Source organism: Siphateles boraxobius, unplaced genomic scaffold (genome assembly GCF_051911475.1).
Source record: "Siphateles boraxobius isolate OS27281-9 unplaced genomic scaffold, OSU_SipBor_1 68, whole genome shotgun sequence".
Lineage (NCBI taxonomy): Eukaryota > Metazoa > Chordata > Actinopteri > Cypriniformes > Leuciscidae > Siphateles > Siphateles boraxobius.
In genome coordinates, this window is record NW_027509195.1 from 8,754,168 (window position 1) to 8,775,304 (window position 21,137).

Below are 21,137 nucleotides of genomic sequence, written 5' to 3' on the forward strand. Positions count from 1 at the left end.
TCTGCCGCTGTTTCTGGTTCAAAAGTGGCTTGACCTGGGGAATGCGGCACCTGTAGCCCATTTCCTGCACACGCCTGTGCACGGTGGCTCTGGATGTTTCTACTCCAGACTCAGTCCACTGCTTTCGCAGGTCCCCCAAGGTCTGGAATCGGTCCTTCTCCACAATCTTCCTCAGGGTCCGGTCACCTCTTCTCGTTGTGCAGCGTTTTTTGCCACACTTTTTCCTTCCCACAGACTTCCCACTGAGGTGCCTTGATACAGCACTCTGGGAACAGCCTATTTGTTCAGAAATTTCTTTCTGTGTTTTACCCTCTTGCTTGAGGGTGTCAATGATGGCCTTCTGGACAGCAGTCAGGTCGGCAGTCTTACCCATGATTGCGGTTTTGAGTAATGAAACAGGCTGGAAGTTTTTAAAAGCCTCAGGAATCTTTTGCAGGTGTTTAGAGTTAATTAGTTGATTCAGATGATTAGGTTAATAGCTCGTTTAGAGACCCTTTTCATGATATGCTAATTTTTTGAGACAGGAATTTTGGGTTTTCATGAGCTGTATGCCAAAATCATCAGTATTAAAACAATAAAAGACCTTAAATATTTCAGTTGGTGTGCAATGAATCTAAAATATATGAAAGTTTAATTTTTATCATTACATTATGGAAAATAATGAACTTTATCACAATATGCTAATTTTTTGAGAAGGACCTGTAAAATTATCTTTAATGGTTCCATACTGTGCACTAAATTTAAGTATTTGTTTGCATTAACTACACAACAGATTTAAAAAACATTTAGCGCACTTAACCTGCCATGCAACAGAAGGATTCACACAGGTAAAGTGATCAACAGGTTTATTTGCAGAAGTATGTGATATGAATGGCAGATGACTGAAGACGGATGAAGGGAGCAGATGACTGGAGACATCGGGCAGGTATGTGTTCTTTGAGGGAACGATGAGACCAGACAATGGTGAAGTGTAGTGGGAAGAATTATATAGTGCTGTATAATGATCAGTGAAGATTGGTGACAGGTGACAGCGATCTCTGTGATTGGGAAGTGCATGCAAGTGAGGGCCAGGGAGGATGATGGGAAATGTAGTGAGGAGGTGGTGACTAGCTGGTGACCGCGACATAACCAGAATTCAATGTCAGTGCAGAAATTTAATTAAGAATAGACTTTTGACAGTCATAAAGCATCGACTAAAGTATACCAGTGTTTCTAGGGGGCCACATGATAGCTTAAAATCATTTGAAATTAATATATTCTTATTTATATAATTAATGGTATGGTTAATATAGTAAAATAAATTATATAAAGCATACAATCAAGATGATAACTGATTTTTTTCATTCAATAACATACAGTTTTTAAAACTTCACAAAATAAACTTTTTAATTACTATAGAAATAATGTATATCATTCTCCACTCCCAGTTTCTTTTAATATTATACAAATAATATATAATTTATATAATTTAAAAAATTGTTCTGTTAATACAATAATATTTCTGTATCTCCTTCACTAAAATGATATATCTGTATTTCTATGTTTTCTTTTTTGTCTTTATTTAGATAGGACAGAGGAGGACAGGAGGACAGACAGAAAATCACAAGAGAAGAGAGAGGGTTAGACATCGGGTCTCCCAAAGCGCAAAAGCAGCATATGTCAGAGCACTTGCCCCCTCGGCTATGTCTCCGTTGTATTTATATACTTTGAATATATTAGCACACTAGATATTTCACCAAATTATTATTAAAGATTCGAAGTGAGGTAAACATGAGTAGGTGAGAGTGAAGCCATGCAGTTTTTGTCTGGTGGAACCATGAGTGTGAGCTCAAGTGAGGAGCGTCGGGTCCCCGGCTTCAGGCTCTTCAGTGTGCTGGTGAGAGGAGTGACAGGTCAGCTCCAACACACAATGCCACAGTCTCCGTTTCCCACACAGCTTCCACTCCACATTTAACTGCCACTAAATCCTCTCACACTCACTCAACTACCATAGAGAACAAACCGTTTCACTGCATCAGTTAATAAATACAACACGTATGCAGAAATACATGCACAGAAATCCACAAAAAGAATTGTATGCTAACTTAAAACCTGCTATAAGAAGTCAAGTGATTGAAAAACTATTGATATAATTCTATGATTTTAAACCCCTTAAAAAATTATGACATAAAATAATTTACTGTTATACGGGACATTAAATGAAAAGGCACAGTCCTTAAATTCAGTCTAGACAATAACAGGACAGTAAGGTATGATACCTCATAGATAAAGAAGAGATAAAAAACAGTCAAATCAAAGAAGGACAAAAAACAGCTAAAGTGAATAACAGGATTTAAAAAACTGGCAGGCAAGACAACAGATAAAGCCAGCATCACCTGCATCTGTGTAGACCAACCAAAGCGCAGAGCCTCTGATTCTTTATCTAAAGCCTTATATGTAAAATACAAGAAACATTAGTACTCACGCACCCACACAAGTTGATAAATATCCTCTGGGCAGGGAAGGCTCTGAAAAAGGCTCCCTTGGAGGCACAAAAAGAGTATGATTGGTTCTGTGTGTGAGACTAAGGTTGTGTAGGAAAAAAATGTGAATGTGTAAAGTTAAGCACAAAAAAAAAAACCTTTATAGGCACAACTGGCCTTTCTGGACAAAAAAAGAAGGAATGGCTTGAGCCAATCAGAGTGGACTGAAAACGGTTCCCCCACCCTCAGCGCAGCAATGGGGTGAATGGAGAGTGATTCTTATTCAAATGCAGCTGTCACTCTGAAAGCCACTGTTTGAAAGGGGGAGCCGGTCTCCAGGCTGACGGAATGCACTGAACCATTCTTTAAGGGGGCGTTGAGCTGGTTAAGGGGTACAGAGGGGAGGGCAGTGATGCTTTGGCTTTCTCTGACCACACACACCCTCTTTCCTTCCAATACAACATTCAGTCTGAACTCACAGAAGGAAAAACTTGAGATGCTGAGCTGAACTGAAGATGTTATAGCAAGTGAACATAACTTAAAAAATAACAATAATAAATTAAAATTTAAAATTATAAATAAAATGCAATCAGTATCCACTATGAACATTTCTGATCACCGTAAGAATTTTTAATTTTTTTTTAAATGTTATCACACATATAGCATTAGTGACTGTACATACCTAAAACTAAAAAATTCAGCAATCAACAATAAAGATGTGTTCTTCTGGCCCATTCAGACCCAACAAACAAACAAACAAACAAACAAACAAATACATAAATCTATCCATCCATCCATTCGGACCACTAGCTACGATTTTTTACTTCTTATGAAATAAATATAAATAAATAAATAAATAAATAAATAATGGGCTTGCAGATTTGTTTTGATTGTTCTGATCAATAGCAAAGATGTATTTTTGTTGTTTAATATAATTACCTTTTCTTCTTGTGTTACCACTATAAAAAATGAAAAATACAAAATCTTATAAATGTCAGATTTTTTCCCCTTTATTTTTCCCCTTTTAACTAATGTAACTCCATGAAACATACTTTTGTTGGAAAACAATTACATATTTTGCAAAACTTTGTTGGATGCTTCCAAGACTATCAATTTTGACAAAACTTCAATTGTTAGCCAGCTAGATGGTATTATCTTGGTGACATGTTTAAATCAGTGTTTAAACAGTGGTCAATACACTAAATTCTGAATCAAATGTTTACGTCACTAACACTAACACAAATGAAATATTACAGAGATCAATATTAATGTATAACATATTAAAACACTCCTTACACATTCGCACAGTAAATAAAGAGACTAAACTGGCACTGGTCTTCAATGTTCAATCGGCTGCCAGCATATATGAGATAGCAGCTTACTCTATCATGTAGAGTGCACGCAGCTTTTAAGACAGCAGCTAAATGACTTTATCTGCAAACATCAGCAGAGTGAAGGCCATCCTGACCAGATGAAGACAAAGACTACAAATCTGCACTCACACTGCGGATGAGTGACTCATGAACAAGTGCCGATGGGTGTGAAATGCCACCTCACCATCTCAATTGCTTTGTTATGATGGTTATTGGTAACTTATTGAACATGTAGAAGGAAAATGTCTGTTAAGTAATTATTTATTTTGTACTGAAGTAAATAATTTGACACCAACATTACCTGAATGAACTGCTGTATTTGACTGTTTTTCTCACTCCTTATCATATCAGAAAATATATAGATATATGCTGCTAAGGGCTCCTCTGTCAGATAAAAGCCCTCAGCAAACATGCGACTGAACAAGGCAGGTATGACATACTTCTGATATCTCAGTCTATGAGTTCTACTATCTACTGGTAGGGTTTAAGAGAGATTTAACCTGGGAAGAGTAGATAAATCATCTAAGCTAAATATTTAAAACTGAGGAGCCATGAACGGTTACAGCAGAAATCCATTATTGAGTTAAACTGAAATTGAGTGTAACTCCTGGGCTAATTTGACAGAACTGATTCACAATGTAACATCTAAACCTCTTGAGATTAAACTGAAATTTAAAGGGGTGATTGATTATGATTTCCCTTTTCTAGCTTTATTTAGTGTGTAATTTTGCTGTTTGAGGATAAACAACACCTGCAAAGTTACAACCCTCAAAGTGCAACAAATGGGGTGAGTCCATGTAGAGAAGAGGAAGAGTTGTTGTAGTACAGCAAATTTGTGAGTCTGCTCAAGCTGCCGCATCCATCTTTTCACATTTATTGCAACATGACTTGAAGTTAACTCCTCATCAGCTACATAAATTAATCAACTAACCATTCAGAAACGTCCTGTTCCATTCTACATGTTGCCACTTCTTCTTGAGTCTCTCCATCATTGTCAGACTACAATTTGAACATAAAAGGCTGAACAGTTTCTTATATTTTCAGTGCATGTCTGGGTGAGGTAACCGGAGGTGCTAACTCTTGAAGCTCCGCCCTCTTCTTGGAAGGGTGCCGGGAGCAGCAGCACATTTGCATTTAAAGGGACACAAACAAAATGACGTGTTTTGCTCACCCGCAAAAAGGGACAATTTTAACATGCTATAAAAATGATCTGTGGGTTATTTTGAGCTAAAACTTCACATACACACTCAGGGGACATCAGAGACTTATTTTTCATCTTGTAAAAAGGGTCATTATACCACAGTGATATTCAGAACAAAACACAAAACAATCGTTTTCAACACTTTGTGGATGTGGTAATACACATTAAAAAACATTCAGACTTAAAAAAATATGTATCAGGAAAGAAACAAACACAAAGTTTAATTTACTATCCTTTTCTCACACCTATGCTAACTGAACATGCGCTGCTTGCAATGTCATCTGCAGGACTGGTTATTAATTTTAAAACACTTATAATAACTAAATATGACAATCTATAAAAGTCTGCAAGACACTATAGAACCAACCTTGTTCAAAAGAGCTGACAAAGATATACGCACAAACACAATTATAGGGGATATTAAATTGTGGATACATCTGATTGGACTGCTTTCCATGGCATTTACATTTGCTATGTCTGACTGTGTGAAACCATACAGGCATCAGTACCGATATTTAAGTTGAATTCTGTTGCATTTCTCGGAGAGTTTAATATTGGCACAACTAATTATGTGAGTTTGGGATGGGAGGACGATCGGTTTGTGCAACCAACAAAAATAGTGCTGGAAGCCATCCATCTTCAAAAAAATTCAAAAACTGGAGGAAAAACTGTTCAATACACCCCCTCCAAAATAATATTGAACATAAAAATACGACTGGGGTTAATATGGGAGACGTGTACAGACAAAGTCCAAACCCAAGCATGCTTCCCCTCAGGCACTACAAGATTACACCAGCAGTCTTTCTGATTATGCTCAACAAGTTAACTTCGTACACATCTGATGTGCATAGTATACTATATTACCACAACACCACTGGACAGCAGGCTGAGAAGGAATCAGCTCAAAAGACTGAACTTTGGCCTTGTGGTTCACAACCTTTAAAAATGAACATAATCCATATGAACACAACTGCTTTACGTATATAATCACATTTATGTAAGAAGGATATTGAATCTTAATGCAGAACAGCAGGCTCTGGCACCTGTACCTGGTTTTTAAGACCATTTATTACCAAGGTTATTCTCTAACCAGACAACCTGAGTGCTCTCACGTGAGCTCACTCCCTCTGGCTTTTCCGGAGTAAGATCAAACAGTAGTCAAATGTAAACTTAAAACCGGTGCTCACCTTCAGATTCAGTCACAGAGATATTGCACTTCCTAACACTTCCTTTTTCCCATTAAACACACACAAACACACATTTAAGTGGTCAGTCACTATCCAAATCAATCAATTAATTTGCTAAAAATTCAGTTGATTATGCTAATGCACATCCCACTACTGTTAATATGCCAGCTCCAGTTTGGATCCAGCCTTTGCAATGTTTTCAGACGACACTGACAATTGCAAAAATTCCTGATGAGGGCAGATATCATAAAATAGATATACATAAAAACTTTTTGAATATAATCCTAATATTGTAATAATATCTTTATATTGTCATTATTATGAGGCGTACATTATGTTAACTAATCACATTGCATATTACAGCTGTATATTACTTCCATATGTATGTTACATTGATACACATATCTGGCTGATAACAGAATTGTAACACTGAAACAAGTATTTTCTGTAAAGCTGCTTTGAAACAACATGCATTGTGAAAAGCTTGTGATGGATTTTTTAATTAATCATAACTAACATTTATTTTTCTTGCAGGAACAACAATCACATGTTTTTGACTGATGCATGTGTCCCCTCTGGTGAAAATTTGTGACTTTGGTTGTGTAAGTGTAAAAATAACAAATATGTGAAATGAAACTAGACAGATGTCTAAACTTGAAACCTTGTGGTTACCTAGTAACAAGAGGGTTTGTCTATGAGGAACCAATCAAATTGTGGGGAAATTATGTAATGTTTCATGTCATTTTTGCCATACTCCTATTTTATAAAAAACTGTTGTAGTCGTGTTCGCTGGTGGGATTCTCTCTGAAATTTGTCTGAGATCCCCGGCCGTGCTTAAAGCTTCTTCTTAGGAGAGATTATCTGGAGAACTGCTCAGGAAGATCTCCCTGCCGTGATTAAAGCATTTAGAGGACATTTGCTAAAGTCTGTCTGTTTATTATTGCTGCACAGCAAGTTAGATATAGGGAAGCAAGTTAGTTAGGGGAACAAGTGAGAGATAGGGGACGTCGATTGTAGATGAGACCCAGATATACTAAACGTCGACTGTAGACTATAGGGTACGTCGATTGTAGACGAGACCCAGATAGACTAAACGTCGACTGTAGACGTTCGGGGACGTCGATTGTAGACGAGACCCAGATGGACTAAACGTCGACTGTAGACATTCAGGGAGGTCGATTGTAGACGAGACCCAGGAAAAATAAGGTCAGGTGAGAAATAGAGAAATATCTACCACAGAATTATGCTAATAGAATAAATCATAAATGATCACTGAGTAACTAATACATATGAAATGTTACATTTTGTGATCACACAGGCAGTCAGCGAAACTGAACGTTTTTGTTGCTGACAGGCTTTAATGTATTATCACAGCAATCACATCAGTGTTAGCTAAGTATAAAAGGGAATCATTGGAAGACTGTGCAAATACCTGAGAAGGTCTACTAGTGCCATAGAAAACGAAGCTATTCATAACTTAATCAACTTTATCCAAACAGACTAGCTTCAGGGGACAATAAAGTTGATAAAAATTCCATTGAAAACATACAGAAGCTTGTATATTATTAATTATGCACTCTTATGTTCAAGTTATCCATTAATCAATACATTCCAGAAAACTGTCAGTAATCCAAAAAAAGCTGTGCCTTTTATGTAACAATCTAGCAGGACATTTCTTTCATTTCGTGCGTGCAGGATGACGAGAAACCTGAGGCCTCATCAGAGTTCTGAGGAGATACTCTATGTTCATGATCAAAGAACCAATTACATGTTAAAGAATTCCAAATGTTGAACTTGATGATCACCTTTGAACTTCCAGAGAATGAGAGATTGAGGAAAAAGGCCAGGTCTTCCTCAAAGGGTCATTCCAAAATGTTCAGTAGAGTGACAAGTGATGTTGTGGAACTATACAATTCCCAGCATTCTTGTCAGAATGCCAGAGAGAGCTACATTACTCCCCACGCAGGATGAGACGATTCACAAAGGCCATGACACATTTAATTTCAACATGTAAGAAAAATGAAGTCATATTTCCATGAAACAACATGTCTGATCAATGATAGGGTAGTTGAAATGGTAACAATTTAGTTTGGGGACAAATTCTCACTATTAACTAATTGCTTATTAGCTTGCGTATTATTAACGTATTGGCTGTTTATTAGCACTTATGAAGCACATATTAATCCTTTATTCTGCATGACCATATTGTACATCCCTTAATCCTAACCAATACCTAAACTTTACCACTACAACAACTGCCATACTAACTATTAATAAGCAGTAAATTAGGAGTTTATTGAGGCAAAAGTCATATAGTGATGTGTTCCTCAAACCATTGAAACCAATACATATTAAATGTACATATATATTCTATATTAAAATTAAGTATTTTTCATAATTAACATTATTTTTTACCAAAAAAAATAGTAAATTGTAAATATTTGTTTTTTATTTGTAATTGCAGTTAAGTAATTGTTGATGTTTGATTTTAGAGGGCTTAGAAGAATTACATTGGTTGCTGAATTGAGTCAAAATAAAAGAAAATTGTTTTTAGTACATGGTACTAAATAACTACTTTTTTGTTGCTATGCAACAGATGGTGATGGCTCCACATGCTTGTAATGGCATTGTGGCTCATCATTGAAATTCACTATAAAAACATCAAAATACGTCAGAGAGAAATTATGTGTATACTTGCCAATTATTATGTCTTATACCCAGGACTTTAGATCCATCATCATTTCATCATGCTGACAGTAAAGATTACCTCAACTGACTGATGAGATTGCTCATTTGATGCTTCAAAAACCTGAAATTCCCAAGCAATCACAGGACTGACGTTTTAAATAAGGCTCCAGAGAGAATGAACAGCCAGCGGAGCTATCATGAGAGACAGATACACAGAATATATTTTGACAGCTTTTCCTACAGCTGCGAGTAATTATTGCAGAGGCTTCAGACCCAGAATGCAGAAATCTAGCATTTCCAAAACATTTGTTTAAACTAATCTCAAGAGTATCTGTGTTTGGGAGGGAGGATTTTGCAGGTGGACATTGCTAGGCACAACTAAAGTAGGTCTATGATAACGGGAGAGAGCTATTCGTTAACATTCATATTCATTTCATTTGCTCGACCAGTGTAGTGCATCTACCAGCTAACAGGGTCTGAAGAACCTGAAGCCCTCCTAGAGGTCTAGGACTCGTGGAACTCTTTAAAGAGTTTACCGTCATCCACAGCTATAAGGCTAAAAGTCAAAAGAAAGCCGATTAAAGCTATACTCAGAAAAAGGGATCATTTCCCATGCTTTATGACTCTGTGCATTGATTTGCCCTGTGTCTGACTGTCAGCTTACAGCCTTTAAAGGGTTCACCAAAAAATTAACATTCTTTCATTAATTACCCTCATGTCATTCTAAACCCATAAGACATAAGACTTTCTATGGAGATCTCAGATTATGTGACATCATTATGTGACCTCACACTCATTAACTCCAATAATACTGCTGACTTCACAAGCAAATGACAAGCAAAAATTGAATAGAACACTTGAAAAGTTAAAGGGATAGTTCAACCAAAAACGGACAATTCTGTCATCATGTCCAGCACACAAAAGAAGAAATTTTGAATGTTGGTAAAGTTTTGGTGACTTCCATTATATAGACAAACAATCAAACACTGATACATTTATTTAAATAGAAGAGGAAACTCATGACACAAGGGCAAGTATAGGCCTAAATCAGAATTTTCATTTTTTTTAGTGAACTATCCTTTTAAGGAAAATTTTCCTCCACGAAAGTGTAGAGGAAAATGTTCAGCAACATGGAAGGTCTCTATAGGTGATAAGCTGAAGAATTTTCTCAAGAGTGCAGGAGTAGGATTCTTTTTACAGATTAACCCTATATTATACTCAATGACATGCACTCTGATACTTCATGAATTGTTTGGGAACCAATTAGAAACCAAAATTCAACTTGACCACATGCATCAAATTTCCTCTGTGCAGAAAGTTACATTACTTATAGGCTACAAACGTGTACACATATACACGTTTAAATGCTTTGTAGTTAGTATAAAGATCTCTCAGTGACAGGACATAAAAGGTTTATTAGTAGCTAAAACCAAAGAAACAACAGAAAATGTGCAGCATTGTAGCCTACCGACTTGAAATGAAAAGTTCATATAAACTATATGGGGCTGCCCAGTTTCGAGTTTGAAACGTTTTAAAATAAGATTTTAAACTGTAAAAGTGTCGGTAAATCAATCAAAGTACAAAGTTAGACAGGATATCTTTAACTCTTACCTGTGGATTGACTTCGCAGCAGCTCTCCTTTCGCGAGCTGCGCGTCCACCTGTTCACATGCACAGTTCAGTGCTGAAGGAGGAGCCCACGCGGGTTTTCCCTCGCTCTCGATTATAAACAGGCAGTGTTTGTATGGCGACGTCATGGCTTGTGTTTTAAATAATCCTCAAATTAACAGTTTAACGTATACACCCATTTGTAACTTTAGGGTGTCGTTTGGTGGTCTGAAATAAAGAGGCGTAGGCCTAGTATATATTCTTTTTTATATTAAATATAAAAACCGAAGTTTTATATTAAATATAAAAAGCGAAGTTTTATATTAGAGAGATATCCAGATTTGAGTCTTAGGCTATAGCCTGTGGCAGTCATATTTGGCTGATAGTCTGCGCCGCAAGTTTGTTGAGATGACTTATTTATTCGCTGATCATTTCGTGTTTCATGTCTTTTTTTAAGTTCTATAATTCGGAAATGATCAAAAGGGATAATTTCCAGTACCTCAATGCAGTACATGAGATCCACGGGGAGGAGTCGGATCAAGATCCAAGGGGTGGAGATGGGTAGGATTAGGGGTGGGTTTAGGGATCAGGGGGCGGAGATCGGTAGGTTTAGGTATATATAAGGTAGGAGGAGTTGGATCTGGATCCGACTCCTCCCCGTGGATTTCATGTTCTGCAGTTAGGACCATCTCATAATTTCCAAGGAGGGAGTTGTTCAAGCCATTTCCCTTCAGGCAGTTCTCATCCGTATTTGTTAGCAAGTATCCCTGTGTTTCACAGTGACTGTTTCTTTCTATGGTTTCTTTAGAAGAATGATTTATGCAATTACATCGTTTGTCAGTTTAATAATCAAGTAGCCTAGGTTATACTAGCCTTTGTGCTGTAGGCCTAGTTTTTTGTTTGTTTGTTAATGTTTTGTGTGTGCGCGTGCTGGTAACATGTAGAAAAAAAGTCTGATCTTTGCACATTAAACTTGTCTCAGTTATGATAGTTACATCAGCTTTGAGTTGCTCCACACAGTGTTTATTGCAAATCTTCCCATCTGAGATTAAACACATTTAGTTTTCATTGTAATGCAGGTTAAGAGACATTTAACATGAGGGGAAAACTATTCTAATCTAATGCTTCAGTATAATTGATAAATGCATTAACATATACATACTTGCAGTCAGAGGATTCATGCATTACAAATTCAGGGCTTTCCTCCTGTAGGCTAAACACCTGAAGGTAGCCTACTTGGCTTGCTGAGATGTACCCTACAAGAGTGAGGCACATGCAGGGGAGATAAGGTAATGCAAAATTTAAAAGAAAAGTCTGTCAAAGTTGTGTATTCAGATCTTTATACAAATATGCCAACACTACATAATAGTAAAATTGGAAGGTTCCAGGTTCCATGCTGATTTGTTCTCATAGCAAATATTTTTTGTTTTCTAATTAAGGGGTTAGTTAGGCATATAGTCTAATAGTAGCCGTGAGAATAAGGGCAGTGAGTAGATGGTGAATGATGCATGAACAGCAGAGGTTAGGGGTCATCTAGAGAGCAAACTGTAGGCCTATGTAGTAAATTCAACAAATGTTTTATCTATAATTTAAGGGTTTCAGAATCTGAAGCATTAGGGTGGGTTTCAGCTGGTGGGTTGTGTTCCAAAGTGATAGATTCACAGGGGGAAAATGCTAAATGCAACAAAATATAATTGTGCATAATTAAGTTATCAGTATAACTGCACAAGGTTAAAGAGAATACGACCTAGACGACAATATTTACAAGTTAAAATATTGTTTTTATATTGTGTTGGCTTAGTACAATCTGGGTCCTGAAGCAAAACCAGTTGAAACCCACTGTGCTAGAGAATAAGAATTGTTTCAGGACTGAGACTAAAAGACAAATTTACAATCTGCTGCCCTCCTATGGTAGTGATGGGCAAGTACAAAGCCTACATTAACTGACTCATGTATCAAGCCTGTGCAAGTCTCTAATGGGATAATAGTGATGGTATAAGTCTTGGAAAAAAGGCTGTATTTTACTTAGTACAGTTTGACTGTCCTAAATTACTGAGTCATATCCCTGCTCTCTATAGTCTCCTTGGTTGATTTGGCATTATGGGAAAAAATCACATCAGTCCATTATTTATCCCATAGTCAAAAAGAGGGTTGTGTTGTAGAAGGAGGGCAGAGAAGGCTTGGTTACGCTGAGCGCAGCGGAACATGTATTTCACCCCTGCTAGATGCATCAGATGGTCCTTTTTTATCAGTGTCTTCCAGTCTGTCACCCTTCTTGCAATCTGTTGAAGAAGAGCAAAGTATAACGTTGCTGGTTGTCTCTTAGGAAAGACACATATTGAGATTTCAGAGTTGACTGTTTTAGTTGGCAGTAAGAGAAACTCTGGAGTTGACCTCATTAGTGTTCACCATTGAGGGCTCAGTGTTTGATTCTTGCAGTATCTGTGCAGTGCGTTGTCTCAGAGTATCCCACAGGGCAACTGCACTCATGTCATCTAATAACAGAGACCACACTTAATCATCTTAAAGGGTTAGTTCACCCAAAAATGAAAATTAAGTCATTAATTACTCACCCCCATGCTGTACCAACCCCGTAAGACCTTCGTTCATCTTCGGAACACAAATGAAGATATTTTTGATTAAATCTGAGAGGTGGATCACTGCTACATAGGCTGCCTAAGGGAATGAAACTTGACGGCCCAGAAAAGTCATTAAAGAAAATGTTTAAATATTCCATGTGCCTACAGTGGCTCAACTATAAGTTTATCAAGCGACGAGACTACTTTTTCCCGAAAAAAACACATAAATAACGACTTTATTCGACCATTCCTTTTCTTCCTTGTGGGCCTGAGACGAGAGTTCAAGAGATTTCCACGACGCATGCGCGAGAACTGAACAAGAAGTATTAGAAGAAGAACGTCCTCTTCTCAGTTCTCGCGCATGCGTCGTGGAAATCTCTTGAACTCTCGTCTCAGGCCCACAAGGAAGAAAAGGAATAGTCGAATAAAGTCGTTATGTTTTTTTTTTTTTCCCGCACAAAAAGTATTCTCGTCGCTTGATAAACTTATAGTTGAGCCACTGTAGGCACATGGAATATTTAAACATGTTCTTTAATGACTTTCTGGGCCGCCAAGTTTCATTCCCTCTGGCAGCCTATGTAGCAGTGATCCACCTCTCAGATTTAATCAAAAATATCTTCATTTGTGTTCCGAAGATGAACGAAGGTCTTACGGGGTTGGTACAGCATGGGGGTGAGTAATTAATGACTTAATTTTCATTTTTGGGTGAACTAACCCTTTAAATGTTTCATTTTACGATTTTTTCTTCTTCTTCAGTTATTACAAAAAAAACTTTATTTACTACCATTCAAAAGTTTGAGTTCTGTAAGATTTGCTGTTGTTCTAAAAATGAATACTATTATTCCAAAGCATGCTTTACATTGATCAAATTTGACAGTAGACATTTAAAATGTTACAAAAGATTTCTATTTCAAATAAATGCTGTTATTCTGAGCTTTCTATTCATCATAGAATAGTGAATGAAATGTATCATAGTTTCCACAAAATATTCAGCTGCACAACTGTTTTCAACACTGACAACTATAATTCAACAATAAATCTAACAAATAAGAAATGTTTCTTGAGCATCAAATCAGCATATTAGATCGATTTATGAAGGATCGTGTAACAGAAGATTCTGAAAATTCAGCTTTGCCATCACAGGAATGAATTGCATTTTAAAATATTAAAATAGAAAACAAATTGGCCCTCATTTATCAAAAGTGCGTACACCAAATTTCCAGCGTACACCTGGCGAACACCCAAAACCACGGTGACTTTGATATTTATCAATATGGACGTTGGCGTACGGCACGCTCAAATCCTACGCCAGGTCAGGAGGTGGTGTACATGTACGCACGTTTTGAGTTAGTGCGGAAATCCGCAGAAAAACAATTCCTAACACCACAAAAGGCACTGACAAACTAAAAGATATGAGGAGCTCTTTTCCAAAACGGGATAAACGCCATTTTTAAAAATAAATTTGTATTTTATTTCTATTAAACTAGTGTCCTGTCTGCAAAGATGAAATTGATGATCACCATATCCGTAGTGAACGCGCCTATAGAGAGATTAGCCTATTTCTTTTCGTTTATAATTGTTTCGTTTAAAGACATTTCAAGCTTTCTTTATAGATATATTTCTCATGTCTGTTAGGCATATACTGAGTTTCGGTTAATTTGTAATGAGATGCGCTCCAGTTCACGTGCAATGCAAGGGACAGCGCCCGCGCCTCAATGTCATGACTCATGATTATATTGTCTGCTATTTGCTTCTTATTTATTAAATCCAGGCAATTGGTTGATGAAAAAAATATTAAAATTAAGATACAATTTATACAAAACGAAATTCACTTTAAAGAAAGGCTTTCTACAAAACAAAACTTAATTAAGTGGCCAAAATCATGTCTGAGCATGTCTCCCGATATATTGCGCATCCTATCTTAGCGTTCACTTTTCATAATCAACATAGATGGGGAAAAAATAACATTATTATTTTTTGACAAATATGAAACTAAATGCACTTAGTTAATGGCTACAACACGTAGCCTAATAGTAGGCCTGAATATTGTTATCATTACTTTTTTCAAGTTCAGCACGAATTAGCCTACTATTAGCCTAAATGTGTTACTAAATGATTTGAATGTATTTTTAACATTGTTGTATTTAAGGACTGTATTTGTGTGTTATTTTTAAATTATTTGTTTTATGTGGTGGATAATATTGGAACGTGACATTGGAAAAATATTTATTTTATTTTTACTATTTAATTTATTTTACTATTTATTTTGTTTGGCTTTTATTTATTTCATGCAGTTGCACTTATTTAATTTATATTAATTTATAGTATGAGTCCGTGATTATATGTTGCATGTTCTCTTCTTATTGTTTTTGTTGTTGTTTTTTTAGACAAAAAATGGATGGATTTATAGCGTTTTAAAAAAAAATACAATTAACTTTGAATTTATCATCAACAATATTGTTGTTTGATTTAATAATAATTTTTCATGATGGTGATGGTCTCGATCTCCAGAGAAGTGTCTCCTCTTTGCCGTCTTCCGTGTGTCCATGGCGTAAAATGAGGGTGTGGGGGAAGCGGATACTTGAATATATAGGGTCGTGTTATTCTAATGACGATCATTTTCAGCCGCGGCATTTATCAAGGGCAGGTATTGCGTACACCTGGATTTCAAAGGTACGCACAGCTTCATAAATCAGGCGGTGAGAGGAGTGTAAGCATAATCTTACGCCAACATATACGCCCGTTTCTACGCAAGAATGATAAATGAGGGCCAGTGTATTAACATTTCACAATATAACTGTATTTTTTATCAAATAGATGCAGCCTTAGTAAACATAAGAGACTTTTTTCAAAAACATAAAAAATCATACAGACCATATTATTTATTATCTTATTGCACGTAATGAGTAAATTTACCCAATAAATTCACTTCTTATACAGTTATCCATCTGTAGAAACAAAAATGTCAATACCTTTCATGTCGTCTTTTAGCTGGGAAAACCAAGGAGGTATTATTGCCTTTAAACAAGAGGAAGGGCTGAGGAAATACTCTGCAGTCGATTCATCAAACAAACTAAAAGACAGATTACCAGCTGATCAAATAGTTAAGAAGTACAGCCGTTACTCCATCCAACAAAAAACACATACCTGATGAGGTATTGCTTGCATTTTAGATTGCAGTCATCCTGGATCAGTTTATTTTCCAGCACCATGTTTTGTTCCATCATTAGGCGTTTTGACAGCACAACTGTGAGCAGACAGAGGATGCTACTTCTTGATAAAAGAAATCAAATACTCTACCTGCCGTCTTATATGCCTTTTGTAAAATTGCCAAAACATTTAAGAAAAACCTAAAAATTCAGATGCAAAGTAATTCATGAAATCACCCAGATCTTATAGACTTTAGGACCACAAATGCAAATACAGCAAAAATAAACATATATTCTCACCTGTATTTATCGGTGACTTTCTCCTAGTACTCTTAGAAACACGGGAGTGACATCCAGCTGACTGATTCCAGATCAGGCTGAGACAGATCTGGGTAGAGCCGTGCCACTCAGTTCAGGCAGTGGGTTGGTTGTGACATCCATGGAGATCCGGTAACCCAGGTGACAGAAAGCACCTGATTCCTCTAAGGAATGAGGACAAATAGAGTCCCATCCCTTCTGACACTTGCCACTGCTGTCCAGGGATTGTGGGATAGTATGTGTTGGCCCAGAAGTGATGTGTGTTTAATGATTGACTCTAGACCTGCGGGTCCAAACATGTCCTGTTAATACTAAAGCTGATGAGCGAAAAATTAAGGAAACTGACAAGACAAAGTAATGTTAAGCACTCTCAGAAAAAAAGGTACAAAAGCTGTCACTGGGGCGCTACCCTTTCAAAAGATACACCTTTGTGCCTAAAAAGTGCATATTAGTATCTTATCCACACCTGAAACAGCTTTCTTTTTTCTGAGAGTAAAGGATGAAAGAGAAATTCTGTCCTAATGGACAATCTGTAGATTTTAAACACTAATGAATTCTATACTCATATTAACCCTTATGTGCTGTTGTGGCTGTTTTCAGCCACTATGGGGTATTTTTGAGTCTTAATTTGGCCATAACTTTTTCCGTGTTTCAGCAAATGGAATGATTTTTGGTGACAAATATTATTTTTACACATATTTTGGGAAAAATATTTTCCAAAACTCAACAGTACAGTGTGGGCAAATTCACTACCCTTTCGTTATGTCCGTGGCTGAAAACAGCCACTACTTTAAACTGCTGTAAAAATGTATCAGATAAATATTTTTTTCTAATTTTTTTGCATAAATCTATTAATTAACCTCAGTTCTGATCAAAACTACTAATTGTTTTTTTTTAAATCAGGATTTTAACTCTTTAATTGCCAAATTCATAAATGATGTCACTGATTTGGGGAAAAAAACACACAAAATGACTTATTTTCAATATAAAATGTGATTGTGGACTGGATTTTTTTTTACCTTTTATCACAGTCTTGGACATGTCAAAGATTAGAAACAACATTGGTTTTGATGCATTGTTAATTTTTGTGCAGCATCAGATTTTAACTTTTTCGCCCTCATTTACTGTTGGTGGCTGTTTAAGCCCCATTGACTTCCATTATAACCACATTTTTTGATTGCAAAGCCATGACACCATATAATCATGCATTTTTGATTGTTGGTGGTTTTCCCCGTTGGGAAGAGGTAAAATTTATAATTTTTACTGTTGATAACCAGGTGGCACCATTAACCCTTTAGGTAGCCCTGTGCAAAAAAAAGCTTAGTTTCTGGGCTTTTACATGGAGTTATATGGAGTAGAATAGCATATTAAAGTGTGTGTGTGTGTGTGTGTGTGTGTGTGTGTGTGTGTGTGTGTGTGTGTGTGTGTGTGTGTGTGTGTGTGTGTGTGTGTGTACAATGTACATTGTGTACAATGAGAAACTGTGATTCTGGCCGGCGTCTACAGGTCCAAAGGGGACCACACATTCCCTGTGGGATGATCGCAGTGGTCCTGCGATTTTTAGAGCCACCATGTCCCTCTCAAGATTCCATGAAATCAGCAGAGCTCTGCGTTTTGACGACAAGCTGCAGAGACCAGCTCGCCATAGAGAGGACAAGCTTCCCCCGATCAGATCCCTGTAGACACCGGCCAAAATCAGTAGCCCTAGTAGGCACGGAGATCTGTGGAGTCCACCCCGGTCCAGTTTCTCATTGTGCAGCGCCCATGGAGGTTGGTCATGCTGACAATGAGGTCAATCATCTCCTCCGTGAAAAACAGATTGAACACAGAATCCATGTTCTGGACCCCTGCGATGGCATAGCGCGTCGGCCCTGGAGTCACGCCTCTGGCAGGCTGAAGAAAGGGAGTTGTCTCCGCGTTGGTGGAAAACCACACTTCGCCGTTTCTCCCAATCCACCCAGATCCAGGATCCTCCGAATGCTCCTCGCCTTCAGTGGAAGCTAGAGAGGATGATGAGGGTGCCACATCCAAATCAGGATCTGACTCTCCTGAGTCTGTGGTGTCAGAGGGAGAAGACTCGCTGGAGGGCTCAGGCTGCATAATCATCTCTAAAACTTCACTACAAGTCAAGCCCTTTCTCATGTTACTTGCTGCTCTTCTCATCATCAAATTACCAGCAGGCTTGCATGCAAGTGTTTAAATCCACTTGATTTGTTTTGTTTAGTCTGCATTTCTCACCATCAAAAGGCACTTTGTTTTTGTTTACTCCATGTAGTTCTGAGAGCTGAGGTGTATGTTTTGATTTTCTCAGAAGCATCAAGGTGAGTTCTCACACTCTCTCTCTCTCTCGCTCTCTCTCTCTCACACACACACACACACACACACACACACACACACACACACACACACACACACACACACACACACACACACACACACACACACACACACACACACACACACACACACACACACACACACACACACACACACACACACACATAGGACAAGCTTCCCCTGATCAGATCCCTGTAGACGCCAGCCAAAATCAGTAGCCCCATGTAGGCACGGAGATCTGTGGAGTCCACCCCAGTCCAGTTTCTCATTGTGCAGCGCCCATGGAGGTTGGACAATGAGGTCAATCATCTCCTCCGTGAAAAACAGATTGAAAAACACACACACACACACACACACACACACACACACACACACACACACACACACACACACACACACACACACACACACACACACACACACACACACACACACACACACACACACACACACACACACACACACACACACACACACACACACACACACACACACACACACACACACACACACACACACACACACACACTTTAATATGCTATTATACTCCATATAACTCCATGTAAAAGCCCAGAAACTAAGCTTTTTTTTGCACAGGGCTATCTAAAGGGTTAATGGTGCCACCTGGTTATCAACAGTAAAAATTATAAATTTTACCTCTTCCCAACGGGGAAACCCACCAACAATCAAAAATGCATGTTTATATGGTGTCATGGCTTTGCATTCAAAAAATGTGGTTATAATGGAAGTCAATGGGGCAAAAACAGCCACCAACAGTAAATGAGGGAGAAAAAGTTAAAATCTGATGCTGCACAAAAACTAACAATGCATCAAAACCAATGTTGTTTCTAATCTTTGACATGTCCAAGACTGTGATAAAAGGTAAAAAAAATCCAGTCCACAATCACATTTTATATTGAAAATAAGTCATTTTGTGTGTTTTTTTCCTCAAATCAGTGACATCATTTATGAATTTGGCAATTAAAGAATTAAAATCCTGATTTTTTTTAAACATTTAGTAGTTTTGATCAGGACTGAGGTTTATTAATAGGTTTATGCAAAAAGATTAGAAAAAAATATTTATCTGATACATTTTTACAGCAGTTTAAAGTAGTGGCTGTTTTCAGCCACGAACATAACGAAAGGGTAGTGAATTTGAACAATGCACAAGGGTTAAAAATAGCATATTGATAATCATAAAATCATCTGTATGAAAGTTGTGACCAGATTTCAGTTGCCTGTCTATTATAATTGAATGAAACATTGTAATGAAAAAAGCATAAAACGTACTCGGTTACTAACGTAACCTCGGTTCTCTCTAGAGAGGGAACGAGTACTGCGTAATATCTTACGCTATGGGGAAAACCTCTTTTCCACGAGATATTGAAGCCAAAAATTATCCTTAATTTTGAATCAATGTAAAACGCGTAGCGAAAGCATGCAGACATAGGCAAGGCGGCTCGCGTGCCTATTGGCTGACCTGTGGCAACAGCAGCAGCCTATCGAGAGAGGCTCTGCGTGACGTGATACCCAATGGGGGCACTTCGCGCCCATTTACGTCACATCCCGCCAGAATAGGCGTGGCCTCGGCCTATAAAGTAGCTCGACAGGCTGATACAAACTGGTTTTCATGGCTGAAGCGAACCAGAGCTGTTGTATGCACGGCAAGATACGCAGTACTCGTTCCCTCTCTAGAGAGAACCGAGGTTACGTTAGTAACCGAGTACGTTCTCTTACGAGAGTATCTCTCGTACTGCGTAATATCTTACGCTATGGGGAACACAATGCAACACGCCGTGCGTACTGTGATCCGACACCAAAGTCCCAAGGGCAGTAGCCCGGGGCTCATATAGTGCATAATCACCATAGACTCACAGAGAGTCGGAGAAGAGAGGCTGCAAGCATCATTCCCATGAAATAGCATCCAACAGGAGCTAGTTATGTTAACAGTGTTTCACGCAGGCAGGGTGAACATGTTCAGCCTGAACTGGGTAACAGTACTGTTCTACTGTCCACAGCTGTTCTATTGATCAGTTGAGCGATGCACAAGCAAAACTCAGTATTCTGCGCCGGAGCAGCGGGGCAGATAGTACTGAATTCTAGACCGACAGCAGCTTGGCCTGTAAGGCGGGAACCTCTAGGTTATAAAACCTTATAAATGTAGACGGCGAGGCCCAGCCTGCCGCCATACAGATATCTTGCAAGGAAATCCCGCTAGACCACGCCCACGACGAGG

At 37.9% G+C, this 21,137-nt stretch overlaps 2 protein-coding genes across 6 annotated transcripts in view; both read right to left on the reverse strand.

Moving 5' to 3' along the window:
• Positions 1-10,704, reverse strand: part of lamb2l (laminin, beta 2-like) — a 46,954-nt gene extending 36,250 nt beyond the window's left edge. Inside the window, exons 1-2 of one of the 5 annotated variants that reach the window (XM_077214453.1) lie at positions 10,523-10,593; positions 2,469-2,521 (exon numbers count right to left, since the gene is read on the reverse strand). Coding sequence is in view for 1 of the 5 variants with exons in the window: in XM_077214451.1 (XP_077070566.1) it covers positions 10,523-10,667 (145 nt within the window). In the remaining 4 variants the exon portion in view is untranslated. Of the gene's footprint in view, positions 1-2,468; positions 2,522-10,522 lie in introns of all 5 variants that reach the window. The other 4 variants (XM_077214451.1, XM_077214452.1, XM_077214454.1 and 1 more) reach the window with 4 other exon arrangements.
• Positions 10,705-11,519: 815 nt separating this feature from the next.
• Positions 11,520-16,847, reverse strand: LOC143722853 (uncharacterized). Its single transcript, XM_077214473.1, has 5 exons — positions 16,547-16,847; positions 16,245-16,344; positions 16,070-16,170; positions 12,913-13,013; positions 11,520-12,800 (listed from the first exon to the last, which is right to left on the reverse strand). The coding sequence occupies exons 2-5, from the start codon at positions 16,322-16,324 to the stop codon at positions 12,630-12,632; spliced, it is 453 nt and encodes a 150-aa protein (XP_077070588.1). The 5' UTR covers positions 16,325-16,344; positions 16,547-16,847; the 3' UTR covers positions 11,520-12,629.
• Positions 16,848-21,137: the final 4,290 nt, after the last annotated feature.